Raw genomic sequence first — 24,517 nt, 5'->3', positions numbered from 1 at the left:
AAATTAATCTTCCTACTTGCACAATTTAAATTTTAAATTTCAATTAATAATTTATTAAATTTGAATATATTAATATAATCATTTGGATTTTATTTTTAAATTAAATATTTTATTATTAAAAGTTAAAAATTTAACATAAAAGGATAAAATTTCAAAAGTTTAATGTGTACAAGGACTTGAGTTAGAATTAAACTATAAAAAAACCTTCCCCTTTGTTGCATTCGAACAACACGTAACTGTGTTCTTCTTCTTCGAACCTGCAAAGGTTACTGTTTTAAAAGGGTTTTTCTTTTCTCTCTCCTAACTCCAAAGGAACGCACCTTTTTTAATCTCCATGTATCCACCCACAAATAAAGCAAGCAGCTTTATTAATATCTCTTTAATTCAATTTTCCTTATCTCTCTTTGAGTCTTCAATTGATTGCCCAGATTTCTTCTTCTTCTTCTTCTTCTTCTTTTCTCTTCAACTCACGATCTGCATTCGCTATTTTATCATGCTTTTCTTAAAACTTTTCCTTCTCTTTTCTTTGTGTTCCTTCACTTTCTCTCATGATGCCGACTTTAACCCTCATCTTCTCCCCAGACCACTAATCATACAACCAGAAGATATCGAGACCCAGTACGAAAAATTCGATGATGAACTCAACTTACACTGTACCAGTTGGAGATTTTCCGTCGAAGCCAACAATTTGAGTCCCTGGAAGACGATTCCCGAGGAATGTCTGGGCTATGTTAAAGAATATATGATCGGTCGTGGTTATAAACTGGATCTCGAAAGGGTTTCGAGTGAGGCTGGGGTTTACGCCAAAAACCTCGAGTTGAGTGGAGATGGAAAAGATGTTTGGATTTTTGATATTGATGAGACTTTGTTGTCCAATCTTCCTTACTACATTGAGCATGGTTATGGGTAAGCTGTTTGGTTGCTAAGAAATTGGGGGGAAATTGAATTTTGTGTGAAATTTTAATATGGGTTTCATTGATAATTTGCAGATTGGAGATTTTTGATCCTATTGAGTTTGATAAGTGGGTTCAAAAGGGAATGGCACCAGCAATTGAACCAAGCCTGAAACTTTATGAAAAGATTTTAGATTTAGGGTTCAAAGTTTTCTTACTCACCGGTCGAAATGAAAAACTCAAGTCTATTACAATCGAAAATCTTACCAAAGCAGGGTTTCGACGTTGGGACAAGCTTATTTTAAGGTAAACAAACATCATACCTCTTTTGATTCATTATTTATAGGATCCTATTAGCTGAGTATTTTTGGACTGGAATGGTGTTTTTTTAGTGGTTTTTGAGTTCTAATTGTTGGATACTAGTTTTTATGTTATGTTTGACTTTAAATTTGTTCATGCCTTGCCAAAGCTTGTTGGGGCTCGACTCCTCATTTCATTAGGACCCGATGTGGCTATACCATATATTTGTTCATGCCTTCCCTGCTTGGAGTGAAATCGTGAGAGGCTTTTGGCTTTACTGCCAATGTCTGTGCACGATGCTTATATCTGATTGAAGTTGAATGTTTGAAATTTCATTCTCAACTTAGTTTTCACTTCATGAAGCAATGTTTGCTTCTAGGAATGTTTTGTTTATCCTGCAAAAGCCGGAATTACTGATGTTTGTAATCGCCTACTGATCATCGTATTATTGTTCCATACAGGGACTCGGAACAGCACGGCAAGCTAGCGGTGGTTTTTAAGTCGGAGAAAAGGGGTGAGATGGTAGAAGAGGGATATAGGATTGTGGGTAACTCTGGGGATCAATGGAGCGATTTATTGGGCGCCGACCCATCGAGACGTTCGTTCAAGTTACCGAATCCTATGTACTACATTCCCTAGTAAATCCCTTTTAAATGCTTTTTAGTTTACCATGTCTGAAATAATTCTTGTAAATACATTGAAAATTCTGGAATTGTTAATCACATCCAGACTGTACTATAAAAGACTCAAAAAGATTGACATATGATTTAAGTAAAGGAAAATGTGAGTGATTGTATGTTATGGTTTCTTTTGATCTTATGAAAATTATGGAATAGTGAGTGAGCTTGAAATTTTCTATCCAAGGCCCTCCGAACCTGTGGATTCAGTGGCTTTCCAAATCCATGAACTAGTTCTAACCCGAACTTAAAAATTCAACTCAATTAATTTGAACTCAAACTTAATCCAATTTTATATTAAAAAAATCAATCATTTGAACCCGAATTGACTTGAATGACGAAATTAAAATTGTCTTGAACCCGAACTTAAAATTATATAAAATGTAAATATTTGGCACGAAGAAAGTGACCTAAAGACCAAAAGTTTTCCTAAGCCTGCCATTCCATGTATGGGTGGGGCTGAGATTGAAAAGTTTCTATTGGCTTCTGCAGATTCAAACAAGACCACATCCCCAAAGCATCCCCTTTGCTTTTAGCATTTATTTATAGGGCCGGTGCATTGGTCCCTAGTAGGTTGGCAAAAATCTTCCCACCTTGACTTTTATAGACTTTTTCTTAAAAAAATATGATTAATATATCTTTTGGTACTTATATTTGGTTTTAATATTCAATTTGGTACCTAGTGTGGCTTTAATATGTGTGCTCTAGTAAAAAAAATGGTAATTAGGACAAAAGAAAAACTCAAGTATCAAATTGAACATTGACGTCAAACTTAGGTGTTCGTATGGGAGAAAGAAAAACTCTTAAATATCAATTTGGAAAAACTCAGGTACCAAATTGAACATCGAAACCAAATATAAATATTGAATAATATATTAAGGTTTCAAGATCAATTTATGAAAATTTGCTTCTCATGTCTTCATTTATTTATTAAAATATTTATCTTTTAATTTTATAACTATTTTTAATTATAATTTCTTAAATTTTATAATAATTTATTACATGCATTTAAATTTTATAATATATATTTATCACAATTACCTAATTTTATAAATTTTTATCATTTTGGGAGAATATTGATACACTATTAATGCATGAGTCTCATGCACCATTAATAAATAATAACATGACACATTATTATTGAATAAGACAAATAATAATAATAATAATAATAATAATAATAATAATAATAATAATAAATACTAGTAACTTTATTTAATTTTGAAACCTAAACCCAAGTTAAAATAGAAAAGTTTGGATTCACCAACACAAACTAACTACTTCTGACACAGTTTTTTAAAAACCCTACGAAAAGTTTACAATCATCGGCCACCGGAAAGTATAGACGGTGCAACAGAAGAAGAAGGGGAGAATCCCTTGGAGAAGGAAGATGTATATGACATGGACTTGGCAAATTCATCGAGGCCTTCACGATGGGCAAATGCTAGGCCACTAGAAGAGAGACTAAATGATGATATTTCTGGCAAAGCCATATCCCTTTCTAAAAACTGAACAACATGGCGCATGGTTGGCCTTGCTTCAGGCTCCGAGTGAGAGCATATCAACCCAAGTTTTAAAACCAACTCAACTTCCTCTAATTCATAATTTGAACCCAAATTTGGATCCTTTGCCTCAACAATATCACCTTCGCGCCAGCAAGAATACACCCAATCAACCAAAATGACTTCATCTACTGGGGATTGTGATATTGGCCTTCTTCCACAAGCAACTTCAAGCAGAAATGCCCCAAAAGCAAACACATCAGTGCAGGGTGTGGCTTTACCGGTCCGAGTATGCTCTGGAGCTAAATAACCAATTGTACCCACAACATGTGTTGTTTGTAGTTCAGTTCCATGATCATATAATCTAGCAAGCCCAAAATCTCCCAATCTTCCATTTAATTCACTATCAAGCAAAACATTGCTAGCCTTAACATCCCTATGAATCACAACTTGCTCCCATTCTTCATGTAAATAAAGCAATCCTGATGCTACACCTTTGATGACTTTGAACCTTTGGCTCCAATTAAGGGTGAGCTTTGGCTGGTTGTACAAGTACTTGTCTAGACTTCCATTAGGCATGTAGTCATAGACTAGAAGTAGCTCACCTTTACGTCGGCAATATCCCAAGAGTTGAACTAAATTTCGGTGACGGAGACGACCAATACTCACGACTTCTGCCACGAATTCTTTCATCCCTTGTCTTGATTCATGTGAGACTCTTTTCACTGCAACCTGAAGTTTACTAGTTGGAAGAGTTCCTTTATAGACTCTTCCAAATCCACCAGCACCCAATAGCTCCTCGTCTTTGAATCCTTTTGTAGCAAAGTATAGATCTTTAAACTTGAATCTATGAGGACCATACTCGAGCTCCCAATCCTCAACAACTTCAGCAAACTTCCTCTTCCTCCTTGTATAATAAACAACACCTGAAACTGCTACCAAAATCACAGTCACTAAAATGAAAGGCAACCCAATTGTCAAAAGCCTTGATATTTTCTTTGGTTTAGGAAGCTTTGGAAGTTGAGACAGGGTAAGGTCTTTTGCTTGACCATTCATCTTAAAGCTCCAACCCAATACATAATGAGATGAGACAATAGTAGCAGTTGAGGATGAAAACCCAACATACATCTCATTGTTAACAATTGAAGAGAGATCACGATGCAAAGATAAAAGTGGAGTCTTGGGTTTAGAAACTTTAAATGGAGCTAAAGTAACATCCATTCGCTTACCAACACCATCATATTCCACCCAAACTTGTAACCTTTTCCCGCTGATCAGACTCAGGTTTCTAAACTGACGCCTGCCATTGCCATCCTCATAATATCCAGCTGGAAAAGCTTTTTCAGAAATTAACCCATTAATATCAATCCCAACGTGATTCTCATTGATGTCATTCAAGTCGGTGCTTTGTACTGTGTCGAGTTCTACAGCAACAATGTGGTTTGTAGCTTTTCCGTTACTGGACTTGTTGAAGAGTCCGAGATACTGGCTTCCACCTGCTCCGGAGAAGTCCTTGGTCGGTGAAATCACGAAAGCCATTCCGTTACTGCTCAAACCATGGTATTTGGAAAGAATAGCGAACACAAAGGTGGTAGAGAAGGAAGAAACGGAACCATTGGTTGAGTTCTTGAAGTTTATATGGTGAGGGTAGAAAGCTTGGCCTCTGCTTCTCTCGGTTTCACTGGTGAGCTTTAGGAGCCCAGTGGAAGTGAGCTGTGCGATGCCATTAAGGGTTAGATTGGCTGACCGGAAGCCATTGTAGATGAATTCAACATCATCGCTGCCTGCTAAGCTTATCATAAGGGTTAGCAGAAGAATTGCTAATCTGAAACTGAAACACACTGCCATGATCAGTATGGAAGTTCACAGAATCTGTATATCATGAAGAACCAGAAATTGAGCATTGTCAGCCACATATCAATACCATTATGATATACATTCACAAAGCAAGCTTGATATTTAGTTTAGCTGTTAAATCACAGTCAGTCACACATCAAAATAGAATAAGGACATGGGAGACCATAGTGTCAACGCCATGATCCACACGCAAATAAGCCCCTCGCAATAAACAAATGTAACCTCGCGATGATGAAGTAATTAACGAAGCAACCGGGCATTATGTTGATGATCTTGTACAAGAGAAATGAAGAAAACAAAGGTATTATGCTGATGATCTTGTGTTTGATGCTTGGATATGTCTCTCTTATTTCTTGATATGTCTTAAACTTGTATTTATATTAAGGAATAAGTTTGTGGATGATTATGGCCGTTGGGGGATGACTTCTAGCTATTGGAAGCATTAAATTAGAGTTTATTTGCAGTTACAGATATACTTGTATCAGCACAAGTGGACTTGTGTCGATAAAAGTCTTTAGACTTGTGACCGTTAGAGCCCAATGTATCAATAGAAGTCAACTTATATCGGTAGAAGTTTAAGGGTTTCAAGGGTTTAAACTTGTACCGGTAATTGTATCGGTGGGTGCAGGGGAATCCAAAAATTGCTTACTGACTCGCTTGTGTTGATAGAAGTTCCCTTAAGTATAGTTAAAAGTTTGGAGGTATGCTTCAAGTGCCCTCTGACTTACTTCTACCAATAGAATTTGCTCCAAGTATCAATACAACTTCTTAAACTTGTATAAAATGAGTTTAAAGCACTTAAAAACATTTTGGATTGACTTAAAAACATTTAAATAAATTAAAACACATTTAAAACATTTTTTTTGAGTAATTTTACAAGTCTTTGAAATGCTTTTAAAATATTTAACAAAATTTTTAATAATTATTTTTATAAAATGACTTAAGAAATATAGATAAAAATTTATCTTAAATGTTGTTATAAGCTTGGGACATCAATGCTAACACAATTAATGATAAAGGATGAGAAGGATGAACGCAAAAGCGGATCGTAAAGTTTGTCAAAATCGCGGATTTGACTTAGGACTCTAGACGTTCGGAAAGAAACTTGGATTTTTACGCAACCTAAAATGAAATTAAATCCAAGTGAGATAAAACAATTAAAACAAATAACTAAAATAAAATAATAAATCAAAGATTAAGGAAGCAATAAAGAAGATAAATGGAAAGATAAAACGTGGCATGTAAAAGTCCTAAGAAGCATTGGAAACACGAAGAATCCACAACCCCCTTCAAGCGGCTCTAATTTCTCCTCCAAGATAAAACCATTGGCAAGAAAAAGTTTGAAGATGATCCCCACAGTCTAAAATGATTGTTAAAACTCTTCTAAAAGAAACTCAAGAGAAATGCTTGAAAAGAAAAGCTCAGAGAGAATTTATTAACTCAAAAGAGAAATAGAATAATAATGAATTGTATGTATTATGTACAATGCAAAGGCCTATATATAGGCTAGCTAAATAAATCTAAATAAAACTCCTAAGTATACTAGATATCTAATTTTAATCTAAACAAGAAGTAGTTTTAAACTAAACTTTCTTGTTAACATAAAATTCCTAAATAACTTAAAATACTTAATAATTATAAAAAATTTAGAATAAAATAATAATAAAATAATAAGAGTTGATAAATAAAATTTTGGGCTCATATATAATAAAAATTAAGCCTAAAACTCAAACTCAATATGAAACGTCTAGGCTTCTGAGATCAATTGGGGTTCTTGAAGTGAAATGCCTAAGCTTGTTAGCATTTTCCACATGGGCTTATCATCATAGATTGAGAGTTTAGGCACACAAACATAATTAGTCTCTTCTAATTCATCATTACTGCAGAATTCATCATCTTGAAACTTCAACTATTCTTCTCGAATTTTTTTCGTGATAAAGTCTTGAACGACTAAGTTGAGTTTTGACTTTATCTGTTTGGATTTAGATCTCGTAATTGGACATTGATGGAAACTAAGCTCATCTCTATTATAGCCTTTGAATTGGGCTGAATTGCTCGTATCAATTAATTAAAATTATCTTCCATGTCAAACAAAACCCAAAATTTTTCATCACATCTTTACCCAAATGAGGAACAAGCAATTAATTTAATTAATTGTAATGTGTTTTCTTTGTTTTTAACTTAGTACGGAAGATTTGAGATTATATAATAAAAAGAAATTTAAGTTTTATAGACAATTATTAAATACGAGTTATCGAGTTAATTTCATTAAGAATAATATGAAAACATAAAATAAAATTTTAAAATTAAGAAGGGCTTAATTTAATTAATATCAATATTACAAGAACAAATCAATTAACATTGTCAAGGGATAAAAAATTCAACAATTTATTTAATTGATTTTTATGTTTTGAAATTTAAAATTTCAATATTGAAAAAAGAAAGAAATTTAGAATTTTGGCAATGTAATAAAAAGTACAATTTGACCATTTTTTAATGCATTATTTTAGTTTCTATCGTTTTTCACTTTAATCTTTAATTTTTTTTACCCCAATCAATACTTTAAAAAATAATATTTTTTGGGATGACCAAAATGAAAACAACCTAGAACTTGGGTGACCAAAATGAAAGTGTAAACATGATGTGACGTATACAATTAACAACTGTTACATATATAATGGTTGAATGACTAAAATGAAAGCGGCTTGAAAGTTGAGTGACGAAATTGCAAGGATTTCATTTTGGATGGCGAAAGTAACCCACCTAAAAGTTAGGTGATTAACTAGATAATTTACCATTTAATTACTAAGGCCAACGATAAATGGATGTATATAACCCCTCAAATTTATTCTTTTGTAACCCCTTAAAGAATGAATGTCCATAACCCTAAATTTATTATTTTGTAATTGTAACCCCTAAATCATTTACAGGATATCATAATATTGGTCCTTAATGCTTTGTAACTTATGGTACTTGAAGCTTTATAAATAGAGGAAATGTACAAACTTATTCTATTTAAGTGAAAATTGGATCATCTTTTTATTTTTATTCTATCTTTCTTTCTCTCTTAATCTTTGTATTTGTAATAGGCCAATTTTATCCGGCCCAATAAACAAAACAACACAAAAAAGAAAAAGAAAAAAAATAACACGTTCATTTACAAAAAAATCTATTGGCCCAAATACATTACCCAATTTACCCTAACCCAAATCTGCTAACCTAAAAACCCTAAAAGCCCAAGCCTAAAAACTTAAACTAATCAAGAAAAACCCTAGTCGCCGCGGCTCCTTACCATGTCAACGGACACGACACCCGAGGACTATCCCTCCCTGCCATCGTTTCATCAAAATGGCAAGGCGCGACCTTCCCAACGCCGTTAACCTTGCCACAAACTCCTACAAAAGAAAAGAACAAAAGAAGACAGAAGCAGAAAAGAAGAAATAGCAAAAGAGAGTATTTTGTAATATTTTTTGCTATAAAAGCCATAACGATCATGTGTATTTTTTTACGAAGAAATCGAAACAGAATACAAAAAAAAATAAACAGATTCAAAAAGGTAGTTCATTTTGTTCGTTATTTATTTTCTCTTCTCAAAAAATATAAAAGAAATTAAATAAAAATAGAAAGTTCAAATCTTTTACCTGATTCGTCGCGTCGTCACCGTAGATGGGTAAGACCATCGTCCCCGAGGAAGAGCGACCCCTTTTCGACGTGAAAGGCCCTTGGGTTCCTTTGAACCTGCCTGGGCTTCGCCAGAAAAGTGGGCACGAGGGGTGTGCGTTCAAAAAAGAGCGACCGAAAGTTGTTATTTATTTATTATTTTCTAAATTTAGAAGGCATTGCCTTCAGATCTGGGTCCTATAGGTGCAAAAAAGGGAAATTTTTTTAACTCCGGCCACCGGAGGAGGTCCGTCGTCCTTTATGGTCGTATATAGAGAAAGTGTTAAGAGAGAAGAGAGTTTTTTTTTAAAAGAGATTACAAATGATTTTTTTAGGATTTTTTTTACTTATATAAGCCCCCAAAACGACGTTTTGAGCTTGGCTTCAGACAATCAAAACGACATCGTTTCAAGCATAGCTCGACAACCCGACCCGAACTCTTCTAGGTCCGGCTTTTTTTGAAGAATGGGTTATTTTCCATTTTGGCCCTTCTTCTTTTTAGAATGTTTTTAAATTAGTCCTGTACTTTTTTATTTTATTTCATTTTTACCCCGTTATTTTGATTCCCTTGCGATTTGGTCCTTTGATCTACTGTCAACCTAAGGGAATGATACGGATTGGATTAATTGCCTTCTGAGTCCCAAAACTTCTATATTCCATTTTAATTTAACCCTTTATATTCCGCTTCCTCGTAATTTAAGCGCTAAATTTTGTTATATTTTCAATTTAGTTCTTTACTTCCCTTTTTCTTATTTATTTCGCAATTTATGCTTTAAGTTCTGTTTAAATTTCAATTTAACCCCTCATTTATTTAATTCGCCTTTTTATTTATTATTGTTATTATTTTATCCCTAAAATTTTATTATGGTTTCGGTTGAATCTTTTATTTAATCTTGCCCTTTTTATTTATTTAATTTCCAGCATTTTTAATTCCTTATTTATATTTTGTCCTTTAAGTTACATAACTTGCATTTTATCCTTAAGTTTCTTAATCATCTCATTTTAGTTCATTTTAGTTTTTATTTTTTTATTTTTTAGTGTTGATGTTATTGTTAAATGATTATCTTTGCTAATGAATATTTTATTTTGTTCTCACTAATATTACACAACCATGATCATAGCATTATCATACTTTTTATCATTTTACCATTTTTGTCATTACTAATGTTCCACTTATTAATTTACTATTATTGCCATAATAAATAGTATTATTAATCGGCTAAAATTATTCCAACTACCATGTGTTATTATTTTGTTATCATTTTTGACCACGTAAGCTATTCTATACTATTTTTGTCATTTCCATATTATGCAACATGTTTAAATATTCGTTTATTTTTGTACCAACACTTGAATAAATTAATTGCATATTGCATTAAACGTTGTATTCATTTTTACCCGATGCATAAAAAAGGATTTTTTTTAAACCGAGGCAATGTTCTTTGTTTAATGATTCGAGAAATAGTGCCCTAACTTACGGGGTATGACTTTATCCTTGAACCAAGATAAACGAGCATCCTTTTAAATTTTAAAATATATAAGACTTAGGTAATAATCAAATAACGAGAATCCTTATTTTCGAGGATTCGAGATATCGTGCCCTAACTTACGGGACATGATCCTTTTCTTGATTGACTCGAAATAAGAAGCTCTTTCCATAAAATTCAGTTTAGTTTGCAATCATGCAAGAAGGGATCGTATCTTAAATTTTCTTTGAATTTTCAATTCTCGACACTAAGACATCAAGTAATCAATTAGGTACCAATTTTGGACGTTATGAGGGTGCTAATCATTCCTCATACGTAACTAGCTCCCGAACTCATTTCCTGGATTTTTGTAGACCAAAAATAATTTTAATAAATCTAACATTTTATTAAAATGACAAAGCTTTGAGGTGATCCGAGCACACCTAATTAAAAAAGATCGGTGATGACTCACTTTTTTATTTTAAAATAAAAAGTCGATTTTAAAAAGGTTTCGAAAGTACTCTTCTTTTATAATAATTACTGTTTAATTTTTCGTTTTTTACAAAGCATTTAGTTTAGGCGTTAAGTTAGTGTGAGTGGCAGACCATAGTACTCATTATTGTTGAGCATGGACTGCAATGCAACAAGTAACCAAGAAGCTGTAGCAGCAACAGACCAGCATTGGAGCAGAACAAGAAGCAGTCTGTTTATTTTGTTTCATTTTGTTCTTTTGTAATGTGATCAAGTTAGCATGTAACTTGATATCTAAAGTTAGTAAGATTTTGATTTGAAACTGATGGATGTAATAGCTGACTTGTTCAGCTTTGCTTATGTATTATTTAGTTTACAATTAGACAACTTAGTGGGAGCAGTTATAAGTTTAGGTAACTGTCAAATTAGTTTGTAACTTTCAATATAATTTCAAATTATTGAATGAAAGATAATGACTTCCTTTTCAGTTATGTTTTTTTGCTCATTCATTTTCCTTTCTTACTGTTCATGTTTGCTGATGTTTGCTGCTATTTTGTTTCAACAAATGGTAATCAGAGCCTTTAGTCTTTGAGGACCTCTGTTGTTGTTTGAACCTTTCTTTGTTTAAAACAAACTTGAAAAGAAAGAAATCATTTTCTGTCAAACTTGTTTCAGCAACATGAGCTTCACACATCCTCCACCACCAGTATTTGCTGGAGAAAACTACCACATTTGGGTAGTTAAAATGAAAACTTACCTCCAAGCACATGATCTGTAGAGTGTAGTTGAAAGTGATGTTGAGCCACCTCCATTGAGAGCAAATCCAACAATTGCACAGATAAGGCAGCATAGTGATGAGAAAGCCAAGAAGCACAAACCAATGGCTTGCCTGCAGAATGGAGTGTCTGATGTGATCTTCACTCGGATCATGGCCTGTGATTCACTTAAGCAAGCATAGAAGAGGTTGAATGAGGAGTTTATGGGATCAGACAAGCCAAGGCAACAACAAGTAATCAATCTTAGAACGGAGTTTGAGAATTTAAAAATGAAAGAATCAGAGTCTATTAAACAATACTCTGATAGGATCATGGCCACTGTTAATAACATTAGGCTCCTAGGAGAGGACTTTAGTGATAGTAGGGTCGTAGAGAAGGTTATCACAACTCTCCTTGAGAGGTTTGAGTCGAAAATCTCCTCATTGGAGGACTCGAAGGACCTCACAACCATTTCTTTGTCTGAGCTGGTGAATTCCCTTTATGCACTTGAGCAAATGAGAGCTAATAGGCAAGATGAGCATCCTGAAGGAGCCTTTCAAGCAAAGGCTAGAGAAGGCTCAAGTTCAAGTCAGAAAACAAAAAAGCATTGGTTTGATAGAAGGGAGAAAACAAGAAGAGACACAGGGAGAATGAGGTTCCCACCATGCATTCACTGCAAGAAAACTAATCATTTGGAGAAATACTGCTGGAATAGACCAGATATTCGGTGCAAAAAGTGTAAGCAGTATGGCCATCATGAGAAGATTTGTAAAAGTCAAGAAAAGGCACAAACTCAGCAAATACAAGCGAAGACTACTGAGGATTTACAGGCTCAAGAGGACCATGTCTTTACTGCCTCATGTTTTGCAACCATAAGCAAAATCAAATGTAGTTGGCTTGTGGATAGTGGCTGCTCGCATCACATGGCAGCTGATGAAAGCTTGTTCAAAGACATTGATAGGAGCTTTAACTCGAAGGTTAGGATAGGCAATGGGAATCTGATTGAAGCCAAAGGCAGAGGTGATGTGGTGATCAACACTGGTTCAGGTAACAAAGTTATTTCAGATGTGCTTTATGTACCTGATATAGATCAGAACCTACTTAGTGTAGGTCAGTTGGTTGAAAAAGGCTACTCACTAGTTTTCAAGAATGATTCTTGTGTTATTAATGATACTCATGGAGTAGAAATTGTTTCAGCACCAATGGCAGACAAGTGCTTCATGCTTGATGTAAGCCAGCTTGAGAGAAAAGCTTATGTAGGCTTAACTAATAATGATGGTTTATGGTATAAAAGATTAGGCCATGTCAATTTCAGGTCACTTGATTTGTTGCACAAGCTAAATTTGGCAGAGGACATGACCAAGGTTGAGGCAAGTGAGGCTGTTTGTGAAATGTGCCAACTTGGTAAGCAGGCTAGGCTGCCCTTTCCAATTAACCAGGCATGGAGGGCTAGAGAAAGGCTTGAATTGGTGCACTCTAATGTTTGTGGACCAATGAAGACTCCTTCACTCAATGGCAGTAAGTACTTTGTGTTATTTATAGATGATCTGACCAGATTTTGCTGGGTTTATTTTATGAAACAGAAGTCAGAAGTGTTTGAAGTCTTTGAAAAATTCAAGGCTTTAGTTGAAAATCAAACTGGCTGTAAAATTAAAGCTTTGAGGACAGACAATGGCTCTGAATACTTGTCTGAAAGATTTCAGAAGCTATGTGAGCAGTCTGAGATTTATCATCAGTTAACCACAGTGTATACTCCTCAGCAAAATGGAGTGTGTAAGAGGAAGAACAGAACAGTGATGAACATGGCTAAATGTTTACTATTTCAAAGCAAACTTCCAAGCACATTTTGGGCTGAAGGAGTCAACACCTCTGTGTACCTGCTCAATAAGCTACCAACACATGCTGTGAAGGAAAAAACTCCCTATGAAGCATGGCATGGTCTTAAGCCAACTGTTTCTCATTTGAAGGTGTTTGGATGTGTGTGTTATGTTCTTGTACCTGCAGAAAGAAGAACTAAGCTTGAGAAAAGGTTAACTCTTGGCATATTTGTTGGCTACAGCAGCACCAAAAAGGGCTACAGCATATTTGATCCCTCGACCAATAAGATTTTGGTAAGCAGGGATGTCAAGTTTGATGAAGGAAAGTTTTTAAGCTTGGATGGTTCAGATTCAAGTCAGTTTGATGAAGATCCAATCGACAACAGCTTAGAATTAGCAGAAAATGAAGTCAGCAATGAAAATGTGGATGATTCTCCTGTAAGAGGGACCAGGTCCATTACTGACATCTATCAAAGATGCAATGTGGCCATAGTTGAGCCTCCGAGATATGAAAAAGCTGCAAGAAACAAGAGCTGGAAGAAGGCCATGGAAGTTGAAATTGATATGATCCACAAAAATGACACTTGGGATCTGGTAGATATACCTGATAAGAAAAAGGTCATAGGTGTCAAGTGGGTTTTTAGAGCCAAATTCAATGCTGATGGCTCTTTAAATAAACACAAGGTAAGGCTTGTGGTAAAAGGGTATAGCCAACAGTTTGGCATTGATTTTGTTGAAACATTTGCTCCAGTGGCAAGGCTAGACACCATGAAGCTTCTATTTGCTTTAGCTGCACAGAAGCATTGGAGAATTCATCAACTTGATGTTAAATTAGCCTTTTTAAATGGCTTTCTTAAGGAAGAAATATATGTTGAACAGCCTGATGGTTTTAAAGTCCAAGGAGAAGAGGACAAAGTTTCCAGGCTGAAGAAAGCTCTTTATGGCCTGAAACAAGCACCTCGAGCCTGGTATGACAGGATAGATGCTTACCTGTCTAGGCTCGGTTTTGAGAAAAGTTTGAGTGAGCCAACTCTCTTTGTAAAAAGGACTAAAGATGAAACTTTGCTGATTGTCTCAATCTATGTGGATGATTTACTGGTGACTGGAAGCAAGGTTGACTTGATTCAGGATTTCAAAGAAAAAATGCAAGATATGTTTGACATGACAGACTTGGGAATCATGACTTACTTCCTTGGTATGGAAGTAAACCAGTATGATCAAGGCATTTTTATCAGTCAACATGCATTTTCCTTGAAGATTCTCACTAAATTTCATATGGAAAATTGTAAAACAGTGAGTACACCACTAGCTCAAGGGGAGAAACTGACCAGCTTTGGAGGTCAAGAAAGAGTCGATGAAAGGGAGTACAAAAACCTAATTGGTTGCTTGCTCTACTTAACAGCAACCAGACCTGACTTCATGCATGCAGTTAGTCTATTGTCCAGATTCATGCACTGCTGCAATATAACTCATTTGAAGGCAGTTAAGAGGATACTCAGGTATGTCAAAGGAACTTTGAGGTTTGGAGTCATGTTCAATGAAGGAAGTGAGTTAGAACTGATTGGTTATTCAGATAGTGACAGGGCTGGATCTGTTGATGACATGAGAAGTACCTCGGGATATTTCTTTACACTTGGCTCAGGAGTTTTCTGCTGCAGACAGTTGCTCAGTCAACAACTGAGGTTGAATACATAGCAGCTACAGCTGCAGTAAGCCAAGCCATTTGGCTTAAAAAATTGCTATGTGATTTGAATGAGAAACAACTTGAACCTATTGAAATCATGGTGGACAACCCGTCAGCAGTTGCCATAGCCAAGAATCCAGTTTTTCATGGCAAAACCAAACATCTTAAGCTTAAGTTTCATTTTGTTCGAGAAGCTTTACAATCCAAAGAAGTAGGTCTCATTCATTGCAGCTCACAAGACCAATTGGCTAACATTTTAACAAAGCCTCTTGGTGCAGCAAGGTTCTAAAGCTTGAGAGATTTAATTGGTGTTTGTTGCCTACAGTCCAAGGAGGAGTGTTGAGCATGGACTGCAATGCAACAAGTAACCAAGAAGCTGTAGCAGCAGACCAACATTGGAGCAGAACAAGAAGCAGTCTGTTTATTTTGTTTCATTTTGTTCTTTTGTAATGTGATCAAGTTAGCATGTAACTTGATATCTAAAGTTAGTAAGTTTTTGACTTGAAACTGATGGATGTAATAGCTGACTTGTTCAGCTTTGCTTTTGTATTATTTAGTTTACAATTAGACAAATTAGTGGGAGCAGTTATAAGTTTAGGTAACTGTCAAATTAGTTTGCAACTTTCAATATAATTTGAAATTGTTGAATGAAAGATAATGACTTCCTTTTCAATTACGTTTTTTTGCTCATTCGTTTTCCTTTCTTGCTGTTCATGTTTGCTGCTATTCTGTTTCAACAGTAAGTTTTTGATTTGAAACTGATGGATGTAATAGCTGACTTGTTCAGCTTTGCTTATGTATTATTTAGTTTACAATTAGACAAATTAGTGGGAGCAGTTATAAGTTTAGGTTACTGTCAAATTAGTTTGTAACTTTCAATATAATTTCAAATTGTTGAATGAAAGATACTGACTTCCTTTCTTGCTGATCATGTTTGCTCATGTTTGCTGCTATTCTGTTTCAACAATTATCCAACGCCAGTTTCCACATGCCAGACCGTACATATTAAAGGTCACTGGCTTCAACGCCATCCTGGATGTTACCAAGTCCCCTGTAAGAAATTAAGCCTCCCCCTAATCTGATTCCATCTATACCCAAGTATATTCATCGAAAATTCGTCGCACTTTCCTTTACTTCTATCTTTTCCATTCACACAGCTCTTCTACCTTCTTTATCTAGCTCTGATTTGACTGGGAGAAGTTATCTTTCTTTTGGTACAACAGCTTATTCAACAACCCACCGTCACGCCAATGTCAGGTCCTATTCCATGAGTAGTTGTAAAAGTTTTCTTAAAGAACTACTTAGTATGAGTAACTTTCAGAAACGGCTCCAAACCCAAGTCACAAAGATTACTAGACTATATATTGTTGAAGTCTTGCATCATAATTTCATGGCCAGAATAAAAAGTTATAACCATAGGCAAATAGGCAAGCATGTCAATTATTTAACACTGCTTATCTTCCTTACTCAGGCATGGAATTAATAGACATGTTACAAAGGAATCAACTATCATATTTTATTAATGGATTTTCTAGAGTTTTAAATCAACAATCGACCCCCTTTCTAGTTTGTTTATATAAACCTTGCAAGTCAATGATTCCAGGCGTACACAGAAATCTTCAAACTAAGCTTCTTTTCTCCATTGCTTTGAGAGGAGTACTGAGAAAGCAGCTTTGTCATATTTCTATTTATATATATAGCTTCAAAGTGATGATACATGAGACAAGTCATTCTTTTCTTTCTTTCTTCCATTCGAATACCCTCCAAGACATGCTTTCCAAGAAAAGACCTCGCATACGAATTGTCCGAAGATCCGATAAATATTCTCAAAATGCTGAGGCCATTGCCAACAACTATGATCTTTTGATACTGATTCTAGTTCGTTTACCTGTTAAATCTCTTCTTCGATTCAAATCTGTTTCGAAAACCTGGCACTCTATCATCTCCGATCCCGAATTCTCTCGTCGCCTTTCTCTCAACATATCAGGTCTCATCATGTGCAAATTAAGTTAGCAAGTCAACAAACCTGAATATGGCTTCATCCCTCTTGGAAACAAATCATCAACTGATGATGCTCCCTTTAAGTATCTGGATTTCATTAACCACTCATCAGGTTTGAAAGTTGTGCAGTCATGCAATGGATTGCTATTATGTAGTAGCTCCCGTTATTACAACAATTTCAATTATGATTATTACATTTATAATCCTACAACCAAACAATTTGTTACTATTCCTTTACCAAGTAACCTGCAGAATGCTAGAGTTGTATGTCGTTTGAGCTTAGCATTTGATCCAACCAAGTCACTTCACTATAGAGTTGTATGTGTTCGAGACCCCGACCCATGGCTCAACATTTTGGATGATCCAGAATCGAACTATGTGAGCCAACAAATCGAAATATACTCGTCCCAAACTCGTTCCTGGAGACTCTCCGGTAGACCTTTCCTTTCCCATGTCAACACTGGGTTTGGTGGTGGGCTGTTTTGCAATGGTACCATTCATTGGCTTGGTGCATATAACAATACTTCTTTCTATTTCAACGTCGAAGACGAGGAACTTCGAGATTTGCCAATGCCTCCAATTCCCGATGATTGGGAAGACCTTAGGCGGGTTCTGTATTTCGGGGAATCTCGAAACCATTTGCATCTTATTGAAATATATCGACCTCCAACAAGTCGATTCAGTGTGTATGAGGTTGAGAGTGATTACTCTGGGTGGTTTGTGAAGTATAACATTAACCTTGATCCACTAATAGTTGCATATCCAGGAATGGTAAGGACTTATTGGGATCCTTCGGATTTGAATTATTACGCGTTTTCCATTTTTTACATTGTTAGGGAAGCAAATGATGAAGAATCATACATGGTATTGCATATACCTGAGAAGGTTATTCGGTGTAGTCTAAAAGATGGCAGCTTCAAGAAAATATGTGATTTGGATGCAAATGAAGCTGAGTATAGGAGCAGCCCTGCTTTGATTTTATTGGCCTATTGTTGTGTTGGTGAATTCATTCAAACTCTATCTCCTGTATCACAACAATCTCGAGAATAAAATTTATTATTACTTTTCATCCTGCCAAATTATATATAAATTTTATTGCTTGAATTTTTAAAGTGGGGTGTGTTTTGCATTTTCGGGCAAATAAAAAAAAAAAACAGAATCGATGCGATAATGAGGAGGAGCACGATGACGCGACGGACGACGTTCCGACGAGCATTTGTAATCCTATTTAGAGAGTTAACGGAATATCTCTTGCATGATATTTGATGAAGAGCTTTTGGAATAGATTTTGAGAGAGCTTTGTATTCAGGTTTTGGATTTTGTTTATTTAGGTTATTTTCTCTATCTTGTACTCTTTGTCCGTGAGTTTTTACTCTTAACTAAATTTTTTTTATGTAAAATTTGTGTGTTCGATTTTCTCTATTTTTTTCTTTCATTGTTTATGCAGATCAATTCTCAATAAATGATAAAATAAAATTTTAGGTTTAATCAAGTTGGTTAATAGAGACTTACTAAAAATGTTACATTCACCAAATTCAGCCATGCTTACAATTGTCTCCAATGCTATCCTAGTAAAAATGAATTGATAATTTTTTTTCCAAGATTGAATGGAATGTGTTATGGGTAAATTACATTAACAATCCCTAAACTCTTCTTAAGCTCAATTTTGGAAAATTGATCTTGTGGTCATAAAAATTCTAGCTCCATGTTTATTGGCTTGTTAATTCTGTCTCCTTCCTTGGACAGCAACAGCATTGTCATTGTGATAGTTGACTAATTGCATTTTATCATATCATAGCAAATCCTTAATTGTATATTCAACCATCCATCCATACATCCATACATACACCCAATGTGTTTTATGACAAGGCACCCATGTGCCTCATTATCAATGTTTTTCATTGGCTATGTAATATCTGACTAAACTTCTTCTCTCCATTGTGTTTATATATTGCTTGAAACTGTTGATTCGTGAAGCAATTCTTTTTTCAATCCTGTTGGGTATTCGGATACTCTCTAGTGTGCTCTCCACGAAGTGGCCTCGGATAGAATTGACGAGATCCGACAAACATTCCCCTAATGCGGAGGCTATTGCCAATAACTATGATCTTCTGATGCATATTTTTGCTTGTTTACCTATTAAATCTCCGTCACCTCCGATCCCAAATTCTCTTGTTGCCTTTTTCTCGACGTATCAAGCCTCATCATGTAGAAATCGAGTTCTCCAATCATCAAACCTGAATATGGCTTCATCCCTTTTCGAAACATGTCATCAACCCATGATGCTACCTCTCTATTCATCTTGATTTCATTAACCACCCTTAAGGTTAAAAATTTAATGTTTTAGTTGGTATTTTTATTTTTAAAATACAAGTAATTTGATTCTTTTTGAAAGGTTGAGGGTCAAATTGAGCTTAAAAAAACATAACAAATACCAAATTGAAAAAAGATATAAACGTTGAGGGCTAAATTTATCATTATGAGTTAGACTTGATTAAAATATGTCATAAATCCATATACTCTTCACAAATTTGAAATTTAGTGTTTGTACTTTTATTCTCGAATTTAGTCCTTCTACTTTTCAGATTTCAAAATTCAAGTCCAATTGTTAGCATTGTTAATTTTTTTATTAAATTTGCTGGGGTGACATTTTGAAATAAATAAAATGTTCACTTAGTAGCCATATAACTACAAAAATAACATTGTAATGAACTTGAATTTAGCAAAATAATTTTAACATCGTTAATAATTAGACCTGAATTTTGAAATATGAAAGTAAAGGTATTAAATTCCTAAAAATAAAACTACAAGGATAAATTTCAAATTTTCAAAGGGTGCAAAAACTTATGGCATATTTTAACCAATTTTAAAATATGACCTAACATTTTAAAAATGTGATAAGTTCACATAACATTCTAACTTAAACGCATAGTATTGCATGTAATTAGTGAATAGGGTATGAAATCAAGTCGATTTAAATGCAATAATTTGTGCTAAGCTACAAATGAGTATGTCATGTCATACAAGGACCTTTTGTAAGTAGTACATTGACTGCAGACAGCGTATTAATTAATATATATATATATATATATATGGGTGAAGCTAGAAAAAATTTTGAGGGCTGGAATTAATTTGTATATTTTACTATAGCAAAATGAAATTTCACTATTTTAATGGCATATATCTTTATAAGTTTAAAGGTTTAAATCAATTTTTTCTCATTTTGAGAAGTCAAAGTGTAATTTTACCATATACTAGTTTAAAATTTTAAAGTTATAAAAGAACTAAAGGTAAAATTTTTTTAGGGCCGGCCATTGTCAGTCCCTTAGTTCCGCCCAAATATATATATAGAAAATTAAAACTTCAACGAAACAAAAAAAAGAATAAAATATCATATATTATAAATGGATTTTCCAGAATTTAAAATCAACAACTGACCAATTCCTAATTTGTTTATAATCCTTGCAAGTCAATTAAAACTACTCCATTGCTTGAAGAGGAGCATTGAGAAAGCAACTTTATCATATTTCTACATATATAGCTTTAATGTGTTGACACATGAGACAATTTCTTTTCAATCTTATTCAGTATTCGAATACTCTTTAAAATATGCTCTCTAGGAAGAGACCTCGGATGCGAATTGTCCGAAAACATTCTCAAAATGCTGAGACCATTGCCAATAACTATGATCTTCTCATACAGATTTTAGTTCGTTTACCTGTTAAATCTCTTCTCCGATTTAAATCGGTTTCGAAAACCTGGCACTCTATCATCTCCGATCCCGAATTCTCTTGCCGTCTTTTTCCTGACATATCGGGCCTCGTCATGCGGAAATTGGGTTCTCCAGCCAACAAACCTGAATATGGCTTCATCCCTCTTGGAAACAAATCATCAGCTGATGATGCTCCCTTTAAGTATCTGGATTTCATTAACCACCCATCAGGTTTGAAAGTTGTGCAATCATGCAATGGATTGCTATTATGTAGTAGCTTCCGTTATGTCGACAAATCCAATTATGATTATTACATTTATAATCCTACAACCAAACAATTTGTTATGATTGCTCTACCAGCTAACCCGCAGGATGCTAGAATTGTATATAGTTTGAGCTTAGCATTTGATCATACCAAGTCGCCTCACTATAAAGTTGTCTGCGTCCGAGACCCTGACCCATGGCTCAACATTTCAGATGATCCAGACTCGAACTTCGTGAGCCAACAAATCGAAATATACTCGTCCCAAACTCGTTCCTGGAGACTCTCCGGTAAGCCTTTCCTTGCCCATGTCAACACTGAGTTTGGTGGTGGGGTGTTTTGCAATGGTGCCATTCATTGGCTTGGTGCATGGAACAATACTTCTTTTTATTTCAACGTCCAAGACGAGGAACTTCGAGATTTGCCAATGCCTCCAATTCCCGATGATTGGGAAGACCTTAGGCGGTGTCGGTATTTCGGTGAATCTCAAAACCATTTGCATCTTATCGAAATATACCAACCTCCAACAACTCGATTCTGTGTGTACGAGATTGAGAGTGATTACTCTGGATGGTTTGTGAAGTATAACATTAATCTTGATCTACTAACAGTTGCATATCCAGGAATGGTACGGACATATTCCGTTCCTTCGGATTTGAATTATTATGTCTTTTCGGTTCTTTGTATTGTTAGGGAAGCAGATGATGAAGAATCATACATGGTGCTGCATATACCTGAGAAGGCTATACACTACAATCTAAAGGATGGCAGCTTCAAGAAGATTTGTGATTTAGATGCAGATGAAAATGGTTATAAGGGCAGCCCTGTTTTGATTTCCTTGACATATTTTTGGGCTCATCATTTCATCCAAACTCTCTCTCCTGTATGAAGGATTACTTATTACATAGTATATATATTTATATATGCATGTCTGCACCTATATATACATATATGCAAAACAAACAGAATCTTAGATATTAAAGGTATTACAAATCAAACTTGATTGCATAATTTGCAATTAATGCTACAAGAATGCATCCATATCTTTTTCCATCAATTCTATTGCTGTATGAAATAAACAAATGCTAGCAAACAGTTTCACTTTTAACTGTGATATAATGAAGCCTTTACAAGCATATTAGATTAGCACGAGCCACCATTATTCCTTTCTTTCAAATATTTTCCCTCTTTCCCCACATCAGCTTCTTCCCATTTTCTACCTTCTGACTGAATCAGCTGAGCTACTCTCCAATGGGGTGAACATGAAGTTCCCAGAAAACATGGCTTCTTTATCTGCAAATTAAATCCCAAATTTTAGATTAAGTTTGAAGACATTGGATTCAACATCATAAACTCAAAGTTCCCAATAATAATCACCGTCAATTAGTTAGTTGGACTGATAAAAAATAGCCTACCAGTTAACGAGAGGCAACTGACTTCACGACGAACATACCTTGCCATCGCCTACAGACAAAAACATAAATCAACTCAAAATAAACTTACATTGTTCATACTGTATTTCATGTTATGAGCACAGTCGTTCTTCTCCAAAAGGTTAAAATATGGATAGATTGGCATTTCAAAAAGGAACTAAAGAAAATACCTAACAAACCAACACCACATCCTACATAACTGTTAATTACAATGGCATAAAAGAAGAGATGGGAACATGCCTGGACTGTATGTAACGCGGCAGCATCTGGCTTGGATGTTCCATCATCAGAAAAGATATTCCTGCAAAATTCCAAACCAATGTTTGAACCTGAGTAAATTCATTGCCAAAAATGTACACCAAATGGTGATGCAAGTAAGATCGGGTTTGATAAGCCTCAGAAGGACTGAGAGTGGCTACAACTTCATTGTACCACCCAAACTGAAAAAGGGACCAAGTCTAATTCCATACTTTCATGGCTATCCACTGGGAATCACCAAGTTTCGGTATAACAAATTACACATGTAGTTACTGTAGTTCAAAATGGCAGGCATATAAATTATTAAACAAAACTAATCTTCCTTGCACAGGCATAGAATTAAAAGAGAAGTTGCAATGAGGACAACCATAAATGACTGGAATAAGTTCCAATAAAGATCTTACCTCCATATAACCTCTGTTAGCTCCTCGTGTGTAGCCTCCGGAAGCAAGGCAGCATCATAAGCAACAATATTTCCATAGAATATCTTCTCCAATTCTTTCATCCATTTCGTCAAAAGTAAGTTAACCTGCCATTTCAAAGATAATAAAACTAGCTTCACAAAAACTATTCAAGTCTCAAGCGATATAACAGCAGATCAACATACTCCAGCTTTAGATACTCTGAGCTCAACATCATGATTATATATCTCATAGACGTATTGTCCTAATTCAACACCATCTTTTCCTTCAGCTTTCAACCGGCGTAAGCAGAGCCACATATGAAGTACAAGCAGTGAAAACGTCATCCTGAATGTCTTCTCCAAGCTAAATACTGCACATAAAAAAGACCAATGTTACTGCCAACAAAAGGAAAACCCAAAAATTTAATAGAAGTTTTCATATATATAAAAATAAAAGAGGATAGAGACCTTCATAAATAGCAGGTTTATCAACTTGGGAAAGGACACGCCTATATATAACATTAGCCCCTCGAATTGACTTGCTTTGTTTACTATAGAAAAGCATCATCTTGAGAACAATACGCCTAATGCCTTCATACTTTGGGTCTTCCACTCTAAGGGGAGAATCTGGGGCCAAAGCCAATGAACAAGGCTTAGACCAAAACATTTTATCCAAATTTGCCTATCCAAAAATAAAAATCCAGATCATAAACAACCCAATAAAAGATCTTGAAGAGATGTATTGGTATAAATTCATATTGGGTATATTTTTTGAGAGAAAATAAAAGATGTTACCGATGATTTGGCAGGTGGGAAGGAATCAGCAGAAGGAGCAGGTGCAGGTGCCACAGCTGCATAGCTTTGGCGATGAATCAAACTGAAATCTTTGCCTAATTCAATGGAATTGAATGATCGTAGCTTTGAGAGATGGATTAAAGCTCTGCTCCATCGAGGTAGCATTTTTCTTTTTGAGAAATGAAATCTGATTTCTTTTTACAATCCAAAGGGGGTATTGCTTCAGCTTTCAAAGCCCTAAACCCTCGCTAACTGTAACTGAGCCACACTCGAAAACGATAGAGAGGAAAAGTCAGTAAATCGTGCGGTGCATATTAACTGATCAAACAACCTCGATACCAACACCAGATTTATCCACGTCACCCAAAAAATATAATAATATAAACGTATAAAATATTTAAAATGTAATAATTCATAAAAGAAAATCAGAATAAGAATTTTTTTCAAGGATTTTTTTTTCGTTAAATTTGACAATCAAAGTCTACTTTGTTACTTTTATATATATATATATATATATATATATATATATATATATATTTGTTTATTTTGATATTTAAATTTGACAATTAAA

At 34.8% G+C, this 24,517-nt stretch overlaps 5 protein-coding genes across 5 annotated transcripts; 3 read left to right on the top strand and 2 right to left on the bottom strand.

Annotated features, from left to right (window-relative positions):
• The first annotated feature begins 239 nt into the window (after window positions 1-239).
• On the top strand, window positions 240-1,994 carry LOC105785323 (acid phosphatase 1). The gene is made up of 3 exons (XM_012611370.2): window positions 240-906; window positions 990-1,199; window positions 1,655-1,994. The coding sequence occupies exons 1-3, from the start codon at window positions 335-337 to the stop codon at window positions 1,830-1,832; spliced, it is 960 nt and encodes a 319-aa protein (XP_012466824.1). The 5' UTR covers window positions 240-334; the 3' UTR covers window positions 1,833-1,994.
• Window positions 1,995-2,986: 992 nt separating this feature from the next.
• LOC105785303 (L-type lectin-domain containing receptor kinase IV.1) lies at window positions 2,987-5,467 on the bottom strand. Its single transcript, XM_012611337.2, has one exon. The coding sequence runs from the start codon at window positions 5,218-5,220 to the stop codon at window positions 3,193-3,195; it is 2,028 nt and encodes a 675-aa protein (XP_012466791.1). The 5' UTR covers window positions 5,221-5,467; the 3' UTR covers window positions 2,987-3,192.
• Window positions 5,468-16,852: 11,385 nt separating this feature from the next.
• Window positions 16,853-18,133, top strand: LOC105785307 (F-box protein At5g07610-like). Its single transcript, XM_052633972.1, has 2 exons — window positions 16,853-17,069; window positions 17,196-18,133. The coding sequence occupies exons 1-2, from the start codon at window positions 16,853-16,855 to the stop codon at window positions 18,131-18,133; spliced, it is 1,155 nt and encodes a 384-aa protein (XP_052489932.1).
• A 2,473-nt stretch (window positions 18,134-20,606) lies between these two features.
• LOC105785312 (F-box protein At5g07610) lies at window positions 20,607-22,090 on the top strand. The gene is made up of 2 exons (XM_012611361.2): window positions 20,607-21,026; window positions 21,273-22,090. The coding sequence occupies exons 1-2, from the start codon at window positions 20,693-20,695 to the stop codon at window positions 21,944-21,946; spliced, it is 1,008 nt and encodes a 335-aa protein (XP_012466815.1). The 5' UTR covers window positions 20,607-20,692; the 3' UTR covers window positions 21,947-22,090.
• On the bottom strand, window positions 22,008-24,221 carry LOC105785331 (uncharacterized). Its single transcript, XM_012611382.2, has 7 exons — window positions 23,947-24,221; window positions 23,620-23,833; window positions 23,356-23,522; window positions 23,153-23,277; window positions 22,731-22,791; window positions 22,473-22,521; window positions 22,008-22,350 (listed from the first exon to the last, which is right to left on the bottom strand). The coding sequence occupies exons 1-7, from the start codon at window positions 24,109-24,111 to the stop codon at window positions 22,274-22,276; spliced, it is 858 nt and encodes a 285-aa protein (XP_012466836.1). The 5' UTR covers window positions 24,112-24,221; the 3' UTR covers window positions 22,008-22,273.
• Window positions 24,222-24,517: the final 296 nt, after the last annotated feature.

The sequence above is a fragment of the Gossypium raimondii genome, chromosome 7 (assembly GCF_025698545.1).
Source record: "Gossypium raimondii isolate GPD5lz chromosome 7, ASM2569854v1, whole genome shotgun sequence".
Classification (NCBI taxonomy): domain Eukaryota; kingdom Viridiplantae; phylum Streptophyta; class Magnoliopsida; order Malvales; family Malvaceae; genus Gossypium; species Gossypium raimondii.
Note: the sequence above shows the minus strand (reverse complement) of the source record. Positions and strands in the feature narration are given on the sequence as shown.

What these genes read in the sequence shown, in the direction of transcription:
- LOC105785323 (XM_012611370.2), top strand. Translation starts at nt 335, where the DNA reads ATGTATCCACCCACAAATAAAGCAAGCAGCTTTATTAATATCTCTTTA. An exon ending in TACATTGAGCATGGTTATGG is followed by an intron (nt 907 to 989) that starts GTAAGCTGTTTG and finishes GATAATTTGCAG; the next exon opens with ATTGGAGATTTTTGATCCTA. An exon ending in TGGGACAAGCTTATTTTAAG is followed by an intron (nt 1,200 to 1,654) that starts GTAAACAAACAT and finishes TGTTCCATACAG; the next exon opens with GGACTCGGAACAGCACGGCA.
- LOC105785312 (XM_012611361.2), top strand. Translation starts at nt 20,693, where the DNA reads ATGCTCTCTAGGAAGAGACCTCGGATGCGAATTGTCCGAAAACATTCT. An exon ending in TTTCATTAACCACCCATCAG is followed by an intron (nt 21,027 to 21,272) that starts GTTTGAAAGTTG and finishes TCAACATTTCAG; the next exon opens with ATGATCCAGACTCGAACTTC.
- LOC105785303 (XM_012611337.2), bottom strand. Translation starts at nt 5,220, where the DNA reads ATGGCAGTGTGTTTCAGTTTCAGATTAGCAATTCTTCTGCTAACCCTT.
- LOC105785331 (XM_012611382.2), bottom strand. Translation starts at nt 24,111, where the DNA reads ATGCTACCTCGATGGAGCAGAGCTTTAATCCATCTCTCAAAGCTACGA. An exon ending in TCCCACCTGCCAAATCATCG is followed by an intron (nt 23,834 to 23,946) that starts GTAACATCTTTT and finishes ATTTTTGGATAG; the next exon opens with GCAAATTTGGATAAAATGTT. An exon ending in CTAACAGAGGTTATATGGAG is followed by an intron (nt 22,792 to 23,152) that starts GTAAGATCTTTA and finishes GGAATTTTGCAG; the next exon opens with GAATATCTTTTCTGATGATG.
- LOC105785307 (XM_052633972.1), top strand. Translation starts at nt 16,853, where the DNA reads ATGCTTTCCAAGAAAAGACCTCGCATACGAATTGTCCGAAGATCCGAT. An exon ending in CCTTTCTCTCAACATATCAG is followed by an intron (nt 17,070 to 17,195) that starts GTCTCATCATGT and finishes ACCACTCATCAG; the next exon opens with GTTTGAAAGTTGTGCAGTCA.